The 21940-nt window shown below is 55.7% G+C and overlaps 2 protein-coding genes across 4 annotated transcripts in view; one reads left to right on the top strand and one right to left on the bottom strand.

Moving 5' to 3' along the window:
- Nucleotides 1-6944, top strand: part of ATP6V0D1 (ATPase H+ transporting V0 subunit d1) — a 42541-nt gene extending 35597 nt beyond the window's left edge. The window contains exons 3-8 of one of the 2 annotated variants that reach the window (XM_032284255.1): nt 309-487; nt 1853-1932; nt 5638-5715; nt 5843-6019; nt 6120-6197; nt 6301-6944. In XM_032284255.1, coding sequence (XP_032140146.1) covers nt 309-487; nt 1853-1932; nt 5638-5715; nt 5843-6019; nt 6120-6197; nt 6301-6462 — 754 coding nt within the window. In that variant the 3' untranslated portion in view covers nt 6463-6944. The remainder of the gene's footprint in view (nt 1-308; nt 488-1852; nt 1933-5637; nt 5716-5842; nt 6020-6119; nt 6198-6300) is intronic. The other variant, XM_032284257.1, reaches the window with a different exon arrangement.
- Nucleotides 6945-7418: 474 nt separating this feature from the next.
- HSD11B2 (hydroxysteroid 11-beta dehydrogenase 2) lies at nt 7419-15437 on the bottom strand. Of its 2 annotated transcripts, none has more exons than XM_032284254.1 (5): nt 14191-15437; nt 9123-9335; nt 8814-8999; nt 8571-8708; nt 7419-8380 (listed from the first exon to the last, which is right to left on the bottom strand). In XM_032284254.1, the coding sequence occupies exons 1-5, from the start codon at nt 14237-14239 to the stop codon at nt 7965-7967; spliced, it is 1002 nt and encodes a 333-aa protein (XP_032140145.1). In that variant the 5' UTR covers nt 14240-15437; the 3' UTR covers nt 7419-7964. The 2 variants fall into 2 exon arrangements, with proteins under 2 accessions (XP_032140145.1, XP_032140144.1); XM_032284253.1 differs by lacking the exon at nt 14191-15437 and adding an exon at nt 13458-13849.
- Nucleotides 15438-21940: the final 6503 nt, after the last annotated feature.

Raw genomic sequence — 21940 nt, 5'->3', positions numbered from 1 at the left:
CCTCCTGTGCCCGGTTCCCGTGTCCTGTTAGAAGTTACTTATGTCCTAGTCCCTCACAGGGCATGAATCCCCTGCCCCTCGAAGGGAGGGGCTGTGTCTGTCCTATGCCCCTGGCAGTGGGGGTGGTCAGGAGCTTGAGAGGAATGTGGGCAGGGAGATGAGACATTGGTGCTTATCTGCAGCAGCCATGAGTCAGCGCACATTGTTAAGGGGCAATGACCTGTGCAGGGGGACAAGGGCATGGTGCTATGCCAAGACTTTCCAGCTCCCACCCTGATGGGCTCCCTGCTATTGCCCACCTCTTGTAGTTACAGCTACATGATCGACAATGTGATCCTGCTCATCACGGGCACGCTGCACCAGCGCTCCATCGCTGAGCTTGTGCCCAAGTGCCACCCACTAGGCAGCTTCGAGCAGATGGAGGCCGTGAACATTGCTCAGACACCTGCCGAGCTCTACAATGCCATTCTGGTGGACACGCCTCTCGGTGAGCCGCTGTGGTGGTCACAGGAGGTGGGCATTGGTATCAGCATCAGTGCATCAGGGTGGGGTTTGTGGACCACCTGGGGGGTGACCCTGAGCCAGAAAGTGAGACCTGCCCACTGCTGCTTACCTTTGTCTCCCCTCAACTTCCTCCTCTCATTCACTCCTCACTTTGCCCCTCTTCTGCTCTTGTCCTGTTGCTTTTGCTGGGCCAGGCAGGCTACCCCAAGGCCTGACTGGGACTATCTCACTTTGTGAAGCAGTCTGATTTCCCAGAGTGCACAGGGGGGCTGAGCTCATGGGGAAGAGTGAGAGAGAGGCTCAAGTCTCTTGGAGTCCTAGGAGCTCCGACAGACTATGGCCCCAAGCTGGAGCCTAAGCAGAGGCAGAGTGACTAGCTGCCTGTGAGGCAGAGGAACGAAGCAAACAGTGTCACTTGCCTCCACCAAGCAGGTCCTCTGGGCCAGGTCAGACAGTGTCCAGCAGGATGCAAAGTCCATGTCAGAGGCCAGGGAAGGGGAATCAAGAGCTTCCTGCAAGGCCCACCTTAGCCAGTACCAGCTCCTGCCTACCTAGGAGGCTGAGGAGAAGGCACTAAGGTATCCTCACGGCCAGAGTCCTAGGCCTGGGGCCCCACCTCCAAGAAGCCACCAGGGTTGAACCACAGGGCTCTAAGCTGCACTAGGTTCTCAGCTGAGAGGCCTGAGCCCTACCTGCTGACTTTGTCTGCCATGGACTCTCCCAGCAACTCTGAGGTGGTTCTGGGCTGTTTGTGGCTTCTGCAGTTTCTCAGTCTTTAAAGAAGAGATAGACCAGTGAGTCTGCAGACCCTCTTGGGGGATGGGGGTGCTCTATCCTGCTCTGGCCTCTCTTTCCAACCCCACACTGGGCTCTGGGTCACTGGTCCACGCCCTCCCTGCTGTTGGGCTCATTCCTTGTCCTAAGGAGGTAGCTGGTTTTCCAAGTGTGGGTGCCAGGCCTTCTGGGGGATGTAGAGAAGTAGGCGTCAGGCCCCGAATCCACAACTGCCCCTCCAGAAAAGAGGATGTCACGGCCTCTTATGCAAGCCTGTCTTTGGCAAGGTCTAAGCTTGGGCCTGCCCCAGCAGTGATTAGATCATGTTATGGCTAGCCGCCTCCTTTATAAATCAATTTTAGGAGCAAGGAGGCAGGAGAAGCCCAGGTCAGCGTGCATGGCCCAGAGCATTGCTTCTGCCACTTCCAAGGCAATACCCCAGGCTGGGGACCCCTCGATACCTAGCCCTATGGGCCTTGTGGCACGGGCCCTCTGTGCCCTGTAGGGAAGTTGAACATCAGGATTCTGGCCTAGGCCACCTGCCCACCCCTCACACCATGTCTTTCCTCCCCAGCGGCTTTTTTCCAGGACTGCATTTCAGAGCAGGACCTTGATGAGATGAACATCGAGATCATCCGCAATACCCTCTACAAGGTAATGCCCCACACAAGCGGTGGGGGATTGGCCTGCCAGTGGGTGGGGCTGTGGGAAGTGGTGGGGCAGTGATTTATGTGAGAGGTACTGGGACAGGACGCAGATACTCCAGGCTCTTATCCTGGTGGCTTATCTGCCTACTCTCTGGCTCCCATGCTGGGCACAAGGCTGTGTGGAACAGATTCTCCATCCCATAGTGCCTGTGGTGGGCTCAGATAAGATCAGCAGGAGTGGCTGGTGCTCCACCGCCGGCTTGTTAGAGCTGGCTCCTGGATGGCCGCTCCCCTCACATCCAGGAGGGTCACGGGCCATCACCAAGGTCATAGCTCCTAGAACCGCCCTACCTAAGCTATTGCCTGCAAGGAAAGGCACTTGAGCAAAGGCAACAGTGTGCTCAGTTATGGTTGGGGGAGGGACCCAGCGAGGCATAGCCGGGTCCTCATGTCCCTTGTAGGTTCCCAAGCTTGGAGTCAGTACTGCTTCCCACTGTCCTTATCCCCTGCCTGCCTCTTGCTTCCCACCAGGCTATAGCATAGACTGGGCAACCTGGAGATAGAAGGTGGGCTCAGGATTTCTAGGTCAGCACTACCCTGGCCCAGAGAATTAAAGAGCCAGGGGACCAGAGAGGAGAGGAAGGTTTTAAAATGAAAAAAAGAAAAAAGAGCCCGAGACCAGCTAGGTTAGTGGTGTTTGGGATAGACTGCACTCTGACTGTAGTGAGGCACTGAGCTATAGCACCAGGACCCTAGACGGGCTGTAGGCAGGAACATCCCAAAGAAGGGCTGAGGATGGCCCTGGCCAAGATACCTGCTGACCTCACCTGTCTATTGGGTGAGAGTCCTCTCCTGCCCTGGTTGGAGCGAGCTGGCTGACATTCAGCTGCAGTGTGAGCCCAGGCCCTCCAGTCTCCCTGCAGGGGCTTGGGCCAGAGCACAGTGAGGGTCTGGTGATAGGGGAGGGGCCTGCCTGGAGGTTGCAGTGGTGTAGGCAAGAGACCAGCATGTGCAGAAGGAAAGCATGGAACATGGACCAAGTGGCAGGCAGTTTGCTGTGGAAGGACACATTCCAGATGGACAGGAGAGAGGTCTAGAAGAAGAGGCAGGCATGGGATCAAGTTACCCAGGGCTTTGAATGTAAGGCCAGAAGTTTAAATTTAGTCCCGTGGGCAGGATCAGCCAATGGAGGTTTCCAATAGAGCAGAGTGCTCAGAAAGCCCCTTCTAGCCACAACGTAAAGAGCAGATTAGAGGGCCTGAGACCAGAGGTATGAATATTGTCAGCTTCCTTAGTCCTCTGGAACTGGGAAAGTGTCATTATCCTCATGTGAAAATGAGGAAACCGAAGGCTCAGAGAAGTAGGGTGGGTTGCCTAAAGCCACATGGTAAGTCGCTGGCAGCACCAGGGATCACACCTGGCTCAGCCTGTTTGCAAAAGTGAGCGCTCTCACCCATTCTGCTAATAGGGCGCAGGCCAGCCAGTTAGCTGAGAGCACGTGTGTGTGTGTGTGTGTGTGTGTGTGTGTGTGTGTGTACACATGTGCGTGCGCACGCCTAGCTGGCCTGTTGCCAGGTTTCCTGCCCTGAAACAGGGTGAGGGGTGCGGCTGTCCCCCAGCCTCAACCACACCCTCACCGGGGCTGACTGGTTCTAGCTGGTGTTGCTGGCGAGGGCTGCCCAGGCACTAGCTCGTAAACACAGACCCAATGCTGTGGGCGTTGTGCCAGGACTGCCAGCCCATCAGGCGATGTCCCAGCCCGGTGGCCACAGATGGGAGATTAGGTGGACCCTCAGCCGCCCAGCGGGTGGGAACAGTAGACAGCTGGTGCAGCAGCCGTGGACTGGCAGACTGCAGGGGACAGGGTGGGGTGGGAAGGTGACCTTGGTACCTGGGTTGCTGGGATCTTGCCAGTTTCTTTAGCTGCTCTAGCCTCCAGAGGAGAGTCCCACCAGCCTCACTGACCCTGGGGTCAGCCTCTCCTAGGATTGGTACACATTGGTTAAGCAATTGGATGGGTAGCAAGGCATGGATCCTAAGACCTGGTTGGTGACTTCCCCGACAGATAGGAAGTGCAGGCTCCACTGGGGCAGGCCTTAGGATTTTTTTATATAGCCAGCTTGACTGGCCATAGGGAAGGAGGTGGCTGGGGACAGACCCCTAGAGGGACTGAAAGGTACCACGAAGCCATGGGAGGAGTTGGCAGCTGTCTCTGCCACTCAGGTCCTCTGATTCCTGTGATCCTCTGTGTTGAGGTCAACTCTTTCTTCTAGGCTTCTTACTCCCTGACCTGTCCTAGATTTTTGTTTCCTGTGATCCCAGAGGTCCCTCTCAGGCCTTCCCCTGAGTTGGGCTTGTCCAGCATTGCTGGCCAGGGCATGCCTGGGCTCACGGACTCCTGAGTCTCATCTTGTCTCTCTTGGAGCAGCAGAGCCTGAGCCCAAGTTAGCTGGTGGTTGGTGGAAAGATCTCCACACTTTGGAGGTCAGACCTCAGTTTGAAAAGCTTTCCATGCTGTCCAGCCCTTGCTTGCAACCTGGAAGTATAGTCTTTAGCCTGTGGAGCCAGTCTCTGAGCCCATGCCAGCAGATGGGACCAGGGAGGTCTGAGTGAAGGGTAGCCATTCCAGGGGAGCTCCCCATGGGGCCTGTAAAATCATCCACCTTCCTTGGCATGGAGAGGTGTCGGAAAGAAGCCTGGCTGCTTTTGTAAGTTAGCGTTGGGAGGGACCTGGAGCCTGGGCTTACCTCTTCTTTCCTCATGCCCAGCAGATCCAATTTGCTTGGGTAGGAAGTGCTTGTTCCCATCCACAGCCCATGTGCCCACCATTGTACTGTGCCCAGCTGACGTCTGTGTAGGCAATAACCATCCCTCAGCAGGAACTGGCCTGACAATTTGGTTCCTGCTGTGATGCTGAGGGGCTGCCTGGAGGATGGGAGGAGGAGGTGTTCTATAAGGGAGGGTGCAGAGAGGGCCTTGGGGCACTCAGTTCCCTCCATCCCTGTGGATTCTCAGGCGTGACCTTCCCTCACCAGCCCACAGACACCTGTTTTTTTGTTTGTTTTGAGATGGAGTGTCGCTGTGTCACCCAGGCTGGAGTGCAGTGGTGCAATCTCGGCTCACTGCAACCTCCGCTTCCTGGGTTCAAGCAGTTCTCTGCTTAAGCCTCCCAAGTAGTTGGGATTACAGGTGACTGCCACCACGCCCAGCTAATTTTTTTGTATTTTTAGTAGAGACAGGGTTTAACCATCTTGGCCAGGCTGGTCTTGAACTGTTTACCTCATGATCCACTCACCTTAGTTTCCCAAAGTGCTGGGATTACAGATGTGAACCACCTCGCTCGGCCACACCTTGTTTTCTGAGGCTGAGGAAGGGGAGGTTTGGAAAGATTTGGGGAAAAGGAAGGCAGAGCAGCAGGGGGATGTCAGAGGACCCCTGCAAGCCTGGCCTTCTGTGAGATGCGGGGGTGAAGGAGACTGCAGCCTGAAGCAGACAGCCAGCTGGGCCCTTCCCTGGCACTCCTGGGTGGGAGGCTGTAGGCAGCTGCCACTTGGCTGATTCACAGAAGTGTTTCATGGGCTTTTGCCATAAGGGCTGCCCTGGCTCCCCTGCCGTGGGTGTGTTTGTACCCACCTTGAGAAGGGCTGGGGAGGGGAGGAGGGAACTCCAGAGCCTCCTTGCCTGTGTTGAGCAAGCTCCATGCTCTGCACAGGCCTACCTGGAGTCCTTCTACAAGTTCTGCACCCTACTGGGCGGGACTACAGCCGATGCCATGTGCCCCATCCTAGAGGTGAGTGCCTGCCTGCCCTCCTGCCTGCTGGTGCCCACTAGCCCTGGCCTGGGGGAGTCTCTGCCAGCTGACTAGCTACTGCCTCCTTCTTCCTCCCTTTCTCCTTGCCTGTGCACCGGCTCCACAGTTTGAAGCAGACCGCCGCGCCTTCATCATCACCATCAATTCTTTCGGCACAGAGCTGTCCAAAGAGGACCGTGCCAAGCTCTTTCCACACTGTGGGCGGCTCTACCCTGAGGGCCTGGCACAGCTGGCTCGAGCTGATGACTATGAGCAGGTCAAAAACGTGGCTGATTACTACCCGGTGAGTGCCCTAGCTGGCAGGATGGTGGGTGGGTGTGTTGTCACTGAGCACCCCCACCCAGCACCCTCATGCTCGTGCTCCCCCCCACCCTCCTGGCCAGGAGTACAAGCTGCTCTTCGAGGGTGCAGGTAGCAACCCCGGAGACAAGACGCTGGAGGACCGATTCTTTGAGCATGAGGTGAGTCTTCGGGGCCTGCTTGTCAGAGGGAGGCCAACTTGGTGTTTTAGACCTCACTCTGTGGCCATGGCCACCTGGACACTACATCTGCCTGTGTCTACAGGTGAAGCTGAACAAGTTGGCCTTCCTGAACCAGTTCCACTTTGGTGTCTTCTATGCCTTTGTGAAGCTCAAGGAGCAGGAGTGTCGCAACATCGTGTGGATCGCTGAGTGCATCGCCCAACGCCACCGCGCCAAGATTGACAACTACATCCCTATCTTCTAGCATCCGGGCCCAAGGCTCTCAGTTGCACTCGTGCGTGTCTGTGTGTGTGTGTGTGTGTGTGTGTGTGTGTGTGTGTGTGGTCTGTGGCAAGCCTGTGGCTCACCTGCCTGCCCAGGGTGTAGCACACTGTCCTAGCAGCTGCCCAGTTCCCCTGACCCTCTTGGAGACTGTTTGTAGGCCTGAAAAGGGGCTGGGCACCCCCCACCAAGGATCGACCAAGACCCCCTCCAGAGCAAGGAAGCCCCCTCAGCCCTGTGTTTACAGCCGATGACATGTTTAAGAAGCATGTGGTCACTTTCATGTTCCTCCCTAGCCTGAGAACCCGGGGGGTAGTGCGAGCCTCCTCTCGCCTCTGTGGGTCACTTCCAGAGCCATGGCCCATGGGAAGGATAGTGTGTGTGTCCTTGGGGCCTGGAGGATGTTACTCCTCACTCCCTCCCTCAGCCCTGCCCCTCTGAGACAATAAAACTGCCCTCTCTAAGCCCAACTGTCTGCTGTCTCCTTTAGGCCCTAGTACTTCTCCATGACTCCTAACTTCCCTTGTGACCCCCACCTTGCTAAGTACCCCTGCCTAAGCCTCCACCCCCCTCCCTCAGTCGGCAGCCCAGATTCTTCAGGGTTGGGAAGTCCCAGGAAGATAGGTCCTTCCTCTGCTAGAGGCTCAGATGCATACAGGCCTGGGGAGCTTGGGTGATGGCCCTGGAGGGACCCGGGCCTCCCTGGTTGCTTCAAACAATTAGGATCAGAGTCATTACCCCCATTTCACTGTGAGGAAACCCATGATTCTTAAATGATCTGCCTGAGGTCAGTGGAGGAGGGGGAGGTGTGAACCACAGTCTACCAGGGGAGTCCCAGCCCCCATGCTGAGCCCCAGGAGTTGCCACCCTGTCACACGGCCACACCGTATCACTCAGCCAGCCATCCAGTCACTCCCTCAAAACATAGCATCTGTCCCATTCTAGAAGAAATAAAAATTTGTCTTCATTTAAAATGTGGCAATTGGAAAGTAGAGTAAGTGCTTCCCTGTGGCTTGGGGGTGGGTAGTTGGGGCCCTAATTCTTGAGCCAGTCAAGAGACAGTTGGGATTTAGCCCTCAATTGCAGCATTGAGGCACTGGTGCTCAGAAACAATCCTGAGGGGGTCCCCAACCCACCCAGTCACTCCTTAGTTTGCAGACACGCTATCTGCAGAGTCCTGTGAAAGGCTGCAGTGAAGTCTTGCATGAGACTCCCATCCAGCAGAGTTCTCCAAGCTGCAGGGTAGAGCATTGTGCCAGGAGGGTCTGTTTGGGCAGTGGAGAAGTGCAGAGGCTCACTGGGAAACCTCGGCCTCACCGGGCCTGGATTGGGCATTGGCAGTGGGTGCCGGGTAGGGGTGGGATTTTTTAGGCGAGGGTCCAGGACAGACTTGGGGGATCATAATATACTCAGGGTTTGCAGGGAAGAGCCAAGGGCTCATGGAGCCTCCTGTGCTGCAGTGGCTAGGCCACATGTGCACACGGCTTACTGAGTCACTGCTGGGGAAGGACCTGGGCTCAGGTTTGGATCCCGGGCTGGGTCCTTCGGTGGGGTAGCACCAGGCTGGCCAGGCTGCAGTGCTTGAGGCAGGCAGTGACTGATGAAGAAGGTCTGCAGGAAGCGGCGTCGCAGGCCCTCAGGCAGGTAGTAGTGGATGAAGTACATGAGCCCCACGCCCTGGCCGGGGTAATAGCGGCGGCGGGGCTGAGCTGCCAGCAGCGCATCTATGATATCATCTACAACCGGACTGAGGTCAGGCAAGGCCAGGTGTAGGGAACGCAGAAACTGCGCGTTCAAGTGCTCAATGTAGTCCTTGCCGTAGGCCTGCAGCAGCTCTTGGGGCAGACTGGCCAGCAGCAATTGCTTGCGCCGCTCCCAGCGACCCACGTCTTTCACTGACTCTGGGGAAGGAGTGGCAAGGTCAGAGTGGGGTCAGCTAGGGGAGCCAAAGCCAGTTAGATCTATTTAACCCGAGCCAGGTATCCAGCCAAAACCAAGTACCCGACCAAAGCCATGCCCCCCGCCCCGCCCCGTAAGACCATTTCCAGCTCTGTTCCCTATACCCATCCCACCCCCAGCCCTGATTCCTACCTGTCCTGAAGCAGCCGGGCTGGATGGTGCTGACCTTGACTCCCCAGGGAAGGAGTTCACAGCTGAATATGTCCATGAGCAGTGCCACGGCCGCCTTGGAGGTTCCATAGGCCCCCAAGCATGGATATGGCATGTCCCCTGTGTATGGATTGGGAGTGGGGCAGCTCAGCCTTGGCAAGGGGCTCCCTGAGCTCTCCCCCACCCCAGGGGGCTCCTTTTTGCTCCTGTGGGGAGGGCACTCACCCGCTGGGCTGCCCACAGTCACGATGCGGCCCCTTGAGCTGCGCAGCAGGGGCAGGAGGCCCTTGGTCAGCTCGAGTGTGCCAAAGAAATTCACCTCCATGCAGCTGCGGAAAGTGGCCACTGGAGACAGCTCCACATCGGCTACTACTTCATTGAGGCCTGCATTGTTGACCAGGCCCCACAGGCCTGGGGTCACAGAACAGAGGAGGGAAGCCTCAGGTCAGCCCAAGAGCAAGCCTCCAGTCCCCCCAGCCCATGTCCTTTCCACCGCCCCGCCATGCCCTTTCCTGGTGGACACTTGCCACTGACCAGTGCTGGTGGTGTGGGCCTTGGTGAACTCTAGCACGTGGCTAATGTCTGCTGATTTGGTCAGGTCCAACTGCAGCAGCCTTAGGCGAGGGGAGCAGCAGGTACGCAGCTCGATGGCACCGGGGCTGTTCAACTCCATTACAGTGGCCAGCACCGTGAAGCCCATGGAGTCCAGTTTCTTGGCCGTCTCCTTGCCAAAACCAGAGTCACAGCCTGGCCAGGGCAAGCAGTCAGTGAACTCCACTGTGGCCCAGCCCAGCCTGAGACAACCCCAGAATCACCAGGGTCTGGATGGGATCCAGGCCCCTGCCTCTCACTATGTTGCCCTGCACACTGAAGCCACCAGCAATCAACAACCCTAACTCCCTCCCCAGGCCCATCTCTGACAGGCTTTGCCTCTCTAGCTGAACCCTGGGCACCAACTCTATGACAGCTGTCATCTGCCTGACTCCCCATGGCTACCCCATCAACATGGCTTACAGAAGAGGAAACTGAGGCCTAGTAATGCTAAGTTGCTTCCCAAATTCATGCAGGTCAAGTCAGGGACAGTCCCAGGCCCCAATATGGTTCTGCTTGCTTGATTTTAGGCCACAGCTCACAGGCACAGTATTAGCACAGAGCACAGAGCCTGCCTTCCTTTCTCTCTCTCTCTCTCTTTTTTTTTTTTTTTTTTTGAGACAGGGTCTTGCTCTGTTGCCCAGGCTGGAGTGCAGTGGCGTGATCTTGGCTCCTCCCAGGCCCAAGTAGTCCTCCCTCCCTTCCCTCCCTTCATCTCCTGAGTAGCTGGGACTACAGGCATGTGTCACCACGCTTGGCTGGTTCTTAAATTTATTTTTTTTTTTTTTTTATTTTTTTTTTTTTTTTTGAGACGGAGTTTCGCTCTTGTTACCCAGGCTGGAGTGCAATGGCACGATCTCGGCTCACCGCAACCTCCGCCTCCTGGGTTCAGGCAATTCTCCTGCCTCAGCCTCCTGAGCAGCTGGGATTACAGGCACACGCCACCATGCCCAGCTGATTTTTTGTATTTTTAGTAGAGATGGGGTTTCACCATGTTGACCAGGATGATCTCGATCTCTTGACCTCGTGATCCACCCGCCTCGGCCTCCCAAAGTGCTGGGATTACAGGCTTGAGCCACCGCGCCCGGCCAATTTTTTTTTTTTTTGCAGAGATGGAGTCTCGCTGTGTTGCCCAAGCTGGTTTTGAACTCCTAGGCTTAAGCGATCCTCCCACCTTGACGTCTTAAAAGTGCTGGGATTGCAAGTGTGAGCCACCATATCCAGCTTCTCTTCCTTTCTGACTGCCAGGCCTCTCTTCCCTTCATCTCGACTCTGAAGCAGCCCCTTCTCTAGTCCTGTCCCTTCCTGCCCTCTTGAAGCCCTTCTCTACCTAAACAGCCAGAGGGATCGTTCCAAAAATGACAATATCCCTCTTTGGTGCAAACCTTTCCAAGGCTGCCCACAGTCCTCAGAATGAAGCCCAAGCTCCCTGACTCAGGCCCCATACAACCTGAGCCCCACCTCCCTTCCCAGCCTCAACACCCTCTACTATTTTTTCAGGCTGGAGGCAAGCTGGAGGCCCATCCCCACTTCACCCAGACCCTTGGAATTCCAATCAGTGGCAACAGGGGTGTTTTCTAAGCCCCAGACTACTTGCCTCCAGAACAGGGACCATGATGGATGGAGAAGAGAACAGACCTACATTTGAATCCTTTCCCACACCCACCAAGTGTGACCGAGGTCAGTTATCACTCTTGGAGGTTTAATTTCTGTCTTTGGTATGTGAGAGAAGAACCACCAGGCAGAGCCAGTGTAGGGGTCTGTAGTACTGATAAGCCCCAGCCTCCTTGATTGTTCCCATGCTGGTCCTGGCTCCATGGGCAGCCAGTGAGGGAAGGGGAAAGGCTAGTGAGGTGGGTGGCTTTCTGCCCTGCCCCCCCTCCTCCCACCCCTGGCCCTCAACCCCACCCCCTTCTGAAACAGAAGCTGCAAAGCAACTCTTCTTCCTAATTCCTGGACCCCTCATTACTGTCTCCCCATCTCAGCTCCGTTCCCTCTGCTGAGAACAGCACTGGGCAGGGGGCTTTGAGCAGGGCTGTGTGCGGCTCCCGCCCATGCTGACGACAATGGATCCTTCCCAGGCAAGTCGGCCTTGGAGAGGTAGGAAAGCTGTGTGTGTGTGTGTGTGTGTGTGTGTGTGTACACACGCATGCATGCGTGCACTTGCATGCGGGTTCCTTTCAGAGCAGACAGGCCCTCCCAATGGAAATGGACCTCCCAGTTCTGAGCAGAGCTGACCACAGGCCTCCGCTCTGTGGTCCCAACACAGTCACCCACATCTTGCACACCCTCTTGTTTACATCCACACACTCAGATACCTGTAGGTACTTCCAGCCTGGCTGGATGTTCTTACAATGGGCTCAACTCCTACCACCCATTGGCGCACACATGTGCACCTGATCCTCAGCCCAAACTGACCCCACGGCTGAGCTCCAGCAGTAGCCTTGGCAAGTGGTTCTCCGAGCATTCTTAGGAGGGGCAGAGAGAGTAGCAGCTCCGGCGGGCCCAAGACACAGTGTTCTTGGCAGGTGGGGCCAAGCCTGGTCACCTACTTGTCTTGCAGCTGGGTGTTGAGAGACAGCCCCCAAGTGTTCAGGCCCTGGGAAGCTTGGAGACCTCCTGATGCTTGTACAGGGCAGGTTGGTGGTCCTCTCTCCCCCAACCCCAGCTTTGCAACCAGAGATTGGGGGAGCCCAAGTCAGAGAAAGCATCCCTTCTCTCACCTCTTTCTCAGGCTCAAGGCCAGAAGCAACAGCAGCAGCACAAAGGCCTGAGGTGAGATCTCAGGAAAGACCGCCTGGGTAGGCCTCTAGTACCTGCAGATGGCCTGGGTCCTGTTGAAGTGGCTCACAGATTAAGAAAGCAGGAGGGGATCTGCCCTGTCCCCAGAGGCCGAGCCCACATCCTGGCCCCTGCTTCATACCAGTGGTGTCTGTTGGCTTTCCTTCCTCAAACCCCAGAAACTGGGATCCCCTGAGGCTTCAAACTGCTCCTGGAACCTGGGTCTCTCCTGTCCAGCCCAAACACTGCCCCATCTCTACCATCTTTGCTGGAGTGCACGGCCCTTGCGCTTCCTTCCCCCCTACTCTGCCTCAGCAGTCTGGCTTCTTACCTGATTCGTGGCCCCTCCCAAGGAAACAACCTCATGTCCCCCCCTCCCCGCCCCCACAGCTAGACTGGCTGTCCCCTAAAGAGGCCATGTGTACTCCTGCCTTAAGCCTTTGTCCCACATCCTTTCTCTGATCCGAGATACCTTTCATGCTCCACTTATCTCCACTCATCCTCCGAGGCCCCACTCAAGGATTTCCTCCTCCGGAAAGTTCTCCCAGCCCCATCTGATCACACAGGACCCCTACTAGACTGAGGTCTCTGAGAAGCCAGCTTGCTGGCTGCCCCAGCCAAGGCCCAGTGCAAGGACAGCCCAGAGCACCTGTCCAAAGCCATGGGTGTTGGGGGAGAGACCAGGCTGCCCCTCCCCCCATGCAATGGAGTCAGTGCCCCCTGGCCTTTCTCCCCCTCCCCACTTCCGGCCGGGCCTCCAGCCCCCCTTCCCCTTCCCTCCTGCTGGTGACAGATTTATTCCCTGCTCCAGACAAAGGAGCTCAGCCAGGCAGCCAGAGGCACCTGAGCCCAGCTTTCCAAGAGCTCCTTCCTGGGCACTGAGGACCAGGAGGGCTTGGGGTGGGGTGCCAGGTGCACGCTGCAAACTGCTGCCTCAGCAGTTTGGCAGTGGGTGGCTAGACAGATCGCCGAATGTCCAGTTGCTCCTCATGGTGACCTCAAGCTTTTCTCAACTCCAAGGATCCCAGCCAGTGGGGGATGGGTGGGGTAGGGAAGGTCCCCATCTAAGCTCTGCCCTCTGGCCCCAGGGAATGGGAGACAGGGTGTCTCAGGTGGGGGCGTCAGGCAGAGTTCAAGGGGTAACGATCCTCCCTTCTCAAGGCCTCCGAAGACTGCTCTCTTGGAAAAGGGCATGGCATAAACTCCCAAACTCCAGGAGGCTCCCTTTTCTCAGCCACCAGTCAATTACCTTCTCTAACCTGCCCGCTCCCTGCTTCACCTTCCCTCCAACACTCCCCGTGGAAGCAGGTAGTGAACCCGGGCTTGGGGAGGTGCCCGGCGCTCCCTACTTGGCTCACTCCCTGCACCCAGGGGAGGAAAACTCTCCCAATCTTGCGCTGGGGAACCCGCCTTGGCCATGCCCATGCAGAGTCAGTCCTGTAGTGTAGTCCCGCCCTCGAGCCTGGAGTCCCCGCGCTCCGCGCCCCGCGCACTCACCGGTGATGAGCACCGCGCGAGTGGCCACCGGCAGGCGCTGCGGGCGCGCCAGGCGGGACAACGCGATCCAGCCGGCAGTGGCCAGCACGGCGAGTGTGGCCAGCGGGGGCAGCAGGCGCTGGCACAGCCAGTCGAGCGCGGCCAGCAGCGCCAGCGCCGCCAGCAGCGGGCGGCCCAGACGCAGGTCTGAGCGCAGCAGCTGCAGCAGCGCGCGGGCAGCCACCAGCAGCCAGGCGCCGCCCGACGGCCAAAGCCAGCGCTCCATGGTGGCCCTGTGGGCTGGGGCAGGGCGGGGCGGGGAGGGCCGGACCGGGGAGCTGAAAGAGAGCGAGTCGGGGCCGGGACGCCGAGTGCGGGGAAACACCGGCCTGGGGCGCCGGAGGGTCACTGGCTTTCTCCGCTAGCCCTCGGGCCGAGCTTATAAAGAGCCCTGGGGGCGGGGGAGAGGGCGGGGCGCGGGCGGGGAGGGGGTGGGGCTTTCCTCCACTTCTCTCCCAGCACCCTCCGCAGGGCAGGTGCCCCCCCTCCCCTCCCCCTCGATCAGATTCGATTTGGAAGAAGCCAGAATGAAGTCCCAAAGTTGCTGCGCTCGAGGAGCCGCCTGGCTGCGAGACTTGCAGGGAGAGGGCCAGTTAGTCCAGCCCGGGTGCCCGGCCTCCGCTCCCCTCCGCGCCCCCACCCAAGCGCCAGGGGCCGCCGAGCCGCAGCGCTCAGGTGAGCACATGCTGCTCACACTTGCTCGGCACACCTGAGGACACGCACAACTGGCATCCCGGTGCCATTTCCTGATCGCACCGCCGCGGCCGCCAAGCCTGCAGGAACACTGCCGGGAACCAGCCGGTTCTCACCCGGTCCCCTCTGCCGCTGCCGCCCGCGTTCACACACGCGCCGCTCTCCCACGTGGTGCGCGGCGCTAGGTCCCTGGTGCACACACCCTAAGGCGCGCTCACCCCAGAGCAGCTCGCGGCCACAAAACCGCGAGCAGGGGCTGGCGGGGAAGCAGGACGACCGCTCCCAGTTCTTGGAGTCTGTGTCCCGTCTTTCCCTTTCCTTCCAGGGCTTACCTCTGAGGACTGACAACCCGACATCCTGCCTCACAAATGTATGTGTGTGGGGGTCCGTGGGGGGTAGGGTGTCAGAGGAAGCACCTAGGTCTCCCATTACCTATGCCCCACCCCTGCTAGCCTCAAGAGCCAGGCCAGTGGGGCATCATGAAGGCAGCCTCTAGGACAGGGTGGTCTCTGCCTTACACACCTGCACCCCCGGGGGTAAAATAAGTGATATGAGTGTGGGTGGATTTTTCTGCCTGCCTGTGTGAAGGTCTCCATGCTTGTGTGTGGCCCAGTGGCCCCCCACCCTGCCCACCCCCTGTCTGGCACTTTGTGCCTAGCATCCATGCCAGGCACTGGGAGTTGGTGCCAGTACCTGGCGGCAGGCGTGATTCTGAGAGGAGTAGATGTGCCCATCACAGAGGGGTCCCTGCTTCCCATGGGCCTCCAGGCCTTGCTCAGTGCTTCATCCCTGCCCTCTCAAGGTCCTGGGAGGTTGTGAACTCTTTGTCACACCTCCTAGCCCTGTTGCTCATTCTCTCTTAGGTGCCCAGGTTCTGCCAGGGTTTCAGGGCAATGCCTCCTCCAAAGCTCTCTCTGCCACCAGACTCAGCCCCCTGGTGGGCCAGGGAAATATGGGGGATGTGGGGGGCTAGGAGCCAGACCCACCTAAAGGGAGAGGCTCTGGGTGGAGGACCCCTTTTGCCCAGACCCACCCACTCCTGTGCCTTCACCTATCCGTCCTCCTAAGGACAGATGACAGGCGAGCCCTGGCTCTGGGAGGCAGGACTTGAATGAGAAGGGTGTGTGTGTGCCTGACCTTGGGTACACGACCTTGCGTGCCTGTGTTTGTAAACACTTGTGTCCATGGGACTCCATGGCTTGTCCAAGCCATTTGGTTGTGTCACTACCTATGCCATGACCCTGTGTGTGCAAGTGAGTACATTTGTGTGCATTGTGTGTGTTTCTGGTAACTCTCTGTCCTTCGGTCTGGGTCATCCTGACTCTAGAAACTCAGGGAAACATCCTCTTCCAAAGTCACTGATTCCTGTTGCCGTGGATGTATGGCCCAGGCTCGGAGGCAGACACAACGTCCCTGGCCTGACTTCCTGATTTGAGCTGTAGAGCTTGGATTGGCCGGACCCCCCAGCTTTAGCCGCCCCACCAAGAGTCTGGCTGTGGTTTCTCCAGCCTCAGTCCATTAAAGTCTTCCCGTTGGAAGTGGGGGAAGGGAATAGAAGCTGGGATGAAAGTCCTGGGGAGCTTTCAAGGTCAAGGTGACACAGAACCAGCACTTGCTAGAGCAGGTGTTGAAGAGTAGGGGGATGGGGCAGGAAGGCAAGATAAGGACAGAGACAGAAGCAGGGTCCTACGCTGTCCTGGGAGGGAACCGTGAAGGCCACCGTGGGGAGGGAGACTTGCCAGGAGGCGATGTTGGGATTTGCATTTGGCTGAAGAGTATAGGGTGGTTAGGATGAGGAAGGGGCTATTTCCAGCTCAGTTTCTGGAACGTCATGCCACTTCAGGCAGAGCCATTTAGTCTTATGGGATTTGGGTCTTGGTGGGACTGGACCAGCTGCCACATTTTTATATAAACTACCCCCTACCCATTCATCCCACATCCTAGCCCAGGCCTCCTCCTTCCCAGGACCTATGCTGTAGCTCCTGTGGCCTCCTCAGCCGCCGACCCCTTATGCCTTATTAGGCGGAGATGTTCTAGAAGTACAAGGTGGTTAGGTCAGTCATGGCTGGGAGGAGCTACCCCAGCCCTGTCTGAGGCCTGGTGCCAGGTTGTGCCTGCCTAGGGGCAGAAAACCAGCCTCTGCCAGAACCAGGAGTCTAGGCTGTCAGGGGCCTCCAGGGAAGAGAAGGGGAGAGGGGAAATGGGCAGGAGATAAAGCCTGGCAGGGCAGAGAAATGAAGGGTGACCAGGAGCAGAGCCCCTGAGACACTCGCCCCTAAGCCCTCAGCCCACAGCCTCCCTTAGTCCTTTGTCCCAGCCTCCAGCCCTCCTTGGTCAGAAACCTGGTTAACCAAACCCTTAGCGCTCCCCAGGCTCTGGAGGACAGAGGGGTGGGTGAGAGCATGGCAGGCTGGCTCTGGTCTCTTCCAGCGCAGCCCAGCATCTCACTAGCACCCTCTGCTGGCCTTGTAGGGAGAGCACGGCTCTGAAGGAGATAAAGGGCCAGTAACTGACTGGCTGCTGGATTGAGCGGGGAACACATGTCTAAAGTAGGGGACACCAAGTGGCAGACTCCAAGAGCCCTCACACTCTGTCCTTTGACTGTATTTAGGTTCCTGGAACAGGGCAGTCAGCATTCACTTGTTACCTCTTCCTCCCTCTGTAGCTCAGAGGCTGTAGTGTCCCAAGGAGCCCCCACCCTGCACTCTGCTTCACGCCTTCACCTCCACCACGCCTCCACCTCCACCACGCCTCCTCTTGGCACAGTGGCAGAAGGTCCCTCTTCCTGCCAGCAGCCAGTGTCCTGGACCCCATTGCTCCCTGGCCTGAAAGACAGCAAACTTGTATTGAGTTCCTACTGTGTGCTGGGCCCTGTGCTGGGCACCATAGATGTAGCAACTGACGACTGTCCCCAGCAGCAGTGTACTGGGTGCTGGCCTCACCCACTGGGAACCTCAAGCCCCTATCCCTTTCCACAACATTTCTCTTATGGCCGGGCGTGGTGGTTCATGCCTGTAATCTCAGCACTTTGGGAAACCGAGGCAGGTGGATCACCTAAGGTCAAGAGTTCAAGACCAGCCTGGCCAACATGGTGAAATCCCACCTCTACTAAAAATCCGAAAATTAGCCAGATGTGGTGACACATGCCTGTAGTCCCAGATCGTGAGACTTGTGAGACTGAAGCAGGAGAATCTCTTGAACCCAAGAGGCAAAGATTGCAGTGAGCCGAGGTCACTCCGCTGCTCTCCAGCCTGGGTGACAGCAAGGCTCTGTTTTTTTTTTTTTTTAAAAAAAGCATCTCTCTTGTGTTTTCTCCTACTGTTCTCAGCTGCGTTTCTCTAAAGTTGTCTATAATCGCCATCACCATGCTTCCCTCCCCGCCTTTGCTCTGGACCAGCTCCCCCTCCTAACCTAGTCCCCAAATCCCATAGACCCATCTCTGGCTTCAGCTAATTTGGCCTCTTCAAAGCCTCGGCCCTGCTGGCCTCTCTTTCCTTTCCCAAGCCCTGTCTCCCTTGGGTGCCTGTGAAGCCACGGCTGCCGGGTTTCCTCCTACCTCACTGCCTCTCCAGCTTGTCTTCCTTGTGGGTGAAGCTCTGGCTTTGGAAGCCTCACCCCAGCCCTCCCCACACCATGAGCTCATCTTTCTACTCACATGCTGGTGACCTCCCTGCTTGCTTTCTGGCCAAGCTCTCCCTTTTGACCACAGGCCCACATGTCCAGCTGCCCCTGGACACTTTCCCTTGGACACACGTAGGCCCCTCACCTCAGCATGTTCAAGGCTGGTCCTGGCAGCCCTCATGCCCCACTGCATCCTCAGACTTCAAGCCATGCACTGGCCTCCAAATCTCTTGCTGTGTCCCAAGCCCTGGGTTGGGTGCAGATACCTCATCATAGCCTTTATAGTAGGTGTCATCACCATTTTCACATTCAAGGAAGTTGAGGCTTCCAGAGGTGAAGGAAATTGTGCAAGTTCTCAAGCTCAAGTCCACTTGCGTTGGAGTCTTGGACCAGCCCCAAGATTCAAACTCAGGTGTACCTGAACCCAAACTCTGGGCTCTTGAGCACTGTGTTAATACGGGGCTGTGTTTGTCACCTGTGGATCTTAGAGTTCATCCTGAGGGCAAAGGAGAGCTTGGAATGGTTTTGAACAAATGAGACCCCCATCCCAGGTGGCCAGGAAATGGATCTGGGGAAGAGTGGAGGCTGACTATATTATTATTATTACTTAAAAAAAAATTTTTTTTTTGAGATGGAGTTTTGTTCTTGTTGCCCAGGCTGGAGTGCAATGGTGCCATCTCGGCTACCTGCAACGTCCACCTCCCAGGTTCAAGCGATTCTCCTGCCTCAGCTTCCTGAGTAGCTAGGATTATAGGCATGTGCCACCATGCCTGGCTAATTTTTGTATTTTTAGTAGAGACAAGGTTTTTCCATGTTGGTCCAGTGGGTCTTGAACTGCAGACCTCAGGTGATCGCCCGCCTCGGCCTCCCAAAGTGAGCTACAGCGCCTGGCCTTAAGTTTTATTATGATTATTACTTTATTATTTTGTTATTATTACTTTTAGTTAGAGATGGAGTCTTGCCCTGTCACCCAGGCTGGAGTACAGTGGCACAGTCATAGCTCACTGCAGCCTTGAATTCCTGGGCTTGAGCGATCCTGCCATCTAAGGCTTCCATAGTAGCTGGGACTACAGGTGCTCACCACCAAAACTGGCTATTATTTTTTAAATTTTTTATAGAGACAGGGATCTCACTATGTTGCCCAGGCTGGTCGTGAACTGCTGGCCTCAAGTGATCTTTGAAGCTGGGAATCTTGGTTCTGCATCCAGATGAGGGACAGAGTAGAGGTCTGTTCAAACAAACAGAACTTGAGGCACCCCTGAACGTGCAAAGGCTGAGTCCCGAGGCAGGTGGACACCTGTGGGCTCCAGCACATTGCTCCTGTAGCGTGGGAGCCCTGGAGGTTGCTGACTCTCCTCCGAGCACCCTAGGCTTGAACGGAAACCCCCCCATTTTTCAGAGCTATCTCATCTGGGCTGGGCAGCTGGAAACCAGGCCCTTTGGTTATGGAACTGAAGGAAACCTCCTCTCCAGTTACCAGAGAGAAGGGGCAGTAAGACACAAAAAGCCAGGAGCATCACTTGTGTTTTCAGCCTGTGTCTGGCAACCTCCTCCAGACTTTTACTGTCTCCAGGATTAAAGGCAGATGTTTGGGGATTGGGGTCCTTGAGTTTGGGAAACTCAGAGAGAGTATGCTCTGCAGGGCTTTCTGGACCAGTCCCAGGGGGAATGCAAGCCCCAGCTGAGAGACTTGGAGGGAGGGCTGGATTGACTCTGGATGAAATCCTTCTAGGATCGGTCTTGTATTCTCCAGTGTGGCTTTGAGTTATTAATAACTCTCTTTCCACAGTCACTGTGTGTCTGTGGCATGCCAGTCCTTGTGCTTAGCTTGCTTGGTCTTTATTTACTATCCTCACGTCATCACTATGAAGCAGGTACTATCATTATCCTTATCCTATACATAAGGAAATAGGCTCAGAGAGGTTAAATGGCATGCCCTTGGTCACACAGCTGCCCAATCACACGGCTGTTCCTAATCCTCAGAATCATCAGGCCACATTGCCCCCTGGCCTTCAGCCTACAAGGTTGGCATTATTCAGTGAGCAATACCCAGGTGAAAGGCTACCAAACTTTTTTAATTTGCTGCACAATTAAAAACAAGTCTCTCAATGTTGGAATTAAGGCAACTTGATTGTTGAAACTCATTCCAATGCTTTTCTCCTTACAGCTTCCATCACCCCCATTCAGGCCTTTTCTTGGCAGAACAATTGCAAAAGATACAAAAATTAGTTGCTGTTGGCTGGCTGTTTTAATTTATTTGCATATACATAATTCAGCCCCACCCCTGGTGGCTAATACGCCCCCTGGGGAAACTGTGGCTGTCTTCCGATTGCTGGTGGGGAGGCCTGTATGTGTTGTTTTTTTTAAATAAACTGAAACCAGATGGAGGGGGGTTTTGTTCACAGCCTTTCCTACAATTTTCTCCAGCAAATTCCTTGAAAAGTCAACCACCTATGAGTGGTGCCTCTTCTCCATGGAGGTCCCTCACCGCTGGTATGCAAATATCCAGCAGGGTTGATATTTCTCAAAGAAGGAGAAAAAGAGCTTTTGGCCCTAGGGCTTTCCAGAATGCAGGGTCAGCTCCTGGTTGCCCCCAGTTTTAGGTCTGTACTTACAGTTAATGTCCTCGCTCTCCTTCCTCGTCTGGGAGCAGGCTGGGGCAGGGGAGTCTTGGGGCCGGCTTGAATCAAATCACCTAGACCAACCACTTGGTATGAACGTGTAAATTCCAGACCCCCACCTATACCCCATTTGTAGCACTGACCTCTGCCAGGAGACCCCAACTCTCCAGCGGGGTTGGTTTTTGCAGTCAGCCCAGGGGTTATTCCCCTAAAGGGCCCAAGCCACTCCTGCTTCCATCCTGGGAAGACTAGAGAAGCTGGAGGTGGTTATTGAAATATTTTTAACCACCAGCCAGGTCCAGGGCTTTGTGATGCCCCGGGAGCCCTCATTAAGCGATTCCTTGTTCAGAGAAACGAGGCGAGTGCACCCACTGGTCACCGTGCTAGAGGTTTACTATTTTTTTCTCTGGAACGTGAATTGGGCATTGTCGTAGTGAAGTGTGACCCAGTCCCCAGGCAGGGGAGAGCACTTCTTTCCCAGCTCTGACCTTCATTCCTAGCTCAGAATACCTTTCTTTTGGATCCCAAGCTTTTTCAGATAATTGTGTCAGGTTACATAAAGCTCTGAAATATGAACACTCAAAGGCAATTCTGGTGAGAGCAGGTCTGAGAGGTTTCGGCACATAATTTGCTTTAAAGTATTCGAGGAAAAATTCAGGTGTCTGAGTCCAGCACATTTTTGAAATAAAATAAGAGCAGCCAACAACTTTGCATGGATGTGCCATTCCCCATAGAAACGAGCAAGCAAAAAGACAGATTTCATACTGAAAGGAAATACCCCTCCCCAGGGAGGTTGTGCAGGGGCGGGGAGCGGGGTGGGTGAGGGGGAGAGAGGGGAGTCAGTTGCAAAGTGAACAGCTTGGACCAGGCTGCCATTAAAATGGAAATCTTCACTAGCCAGGATCACTTTTTTCCCCCCTTTCTGCATCTTAGGTGACACGTAGTAAATACAAGACTTCAGTTTTCCAAGAAACATAAAATAAAAACTGAATTACTGGCAGAGAAGCTTTAAAATTTTTGGTTCCTAGGACTCTGCGAGCACATTTTCCACACAGCATGATTTTTATTTCATTTGCCTCTGAGGGGTGGCCCTCCGGCAGTTCTGTTGCATAAGGTACTGTTTCCAAACACCTTGTCCCCAACTGGTGACACAGAGTAAGTTTTATCTAGGTCTGAGAAGAGTTCTGGAAGGGTGACATTGTGTTTCAAGTCATGCTGGTTACAATCAACAGCAGGAAGGTTGCTGCCGAAGATCTTACCAAGGAAACTGAGAGACTATTTTAAATACCAAGTGGCACTTCTTTCTTAAAGCACAAAGTGGTCGTAAAAACCACTTAACAGGGAAAAAAATTAATGGGAGGAAAGTGCCTTGAATGCAGCAATTAAAAAAAAAAAAAGCTTTACAAGGGACGTGGAAAAAACAGATTTACTATGTTGAAGAGATGGGATAATACAGGAAAGTCCATTTTTTTTTTTTTTTTGGGGACGGAGTTTCGCTCTCATTACCCA

Source organism: Sapajus apella, unplaced genomic scaffold, assembly GCF_009761245.1.
Source record: "Sapajus apella isolate SASKATOON/1434 unplaced genomic scaffold, GSC_monkey_1.0 scaffold15, whole genome shotgun sequence".
NCBI lineage: Eukaryota > Metazoa > Chordata > Mammalia > Primates > Cebidae > Sapajus > Sapajus apella.
This window is presented reverse-complemented; position numbering and strand designations above follow the sequence as displayed.

Coding starts and splice junctions, on each gene's coding strand:
- HSD11B2 (XM_032284253.1), bottom strand. CDS start 13,722: ATGGAGCGCTGGCTTTGGCCGTCGGGCGGCGCCTGGCTGCTGGTGGCT. Junction 9,000..9,122: donor GGCCCACACCACCAGCACTG/GTCAGTGGCAAG, acceptor CTGTGACCCCAG/GCCTGTGGGGCCTGGTCAAC. Junction 8,709..8,813: donor GACTGTGGGCAGCCCAGCGG/GTGAGTGCCCTC, acceptor ATCCATACACAG/GGGACATGCCATATCCATGC.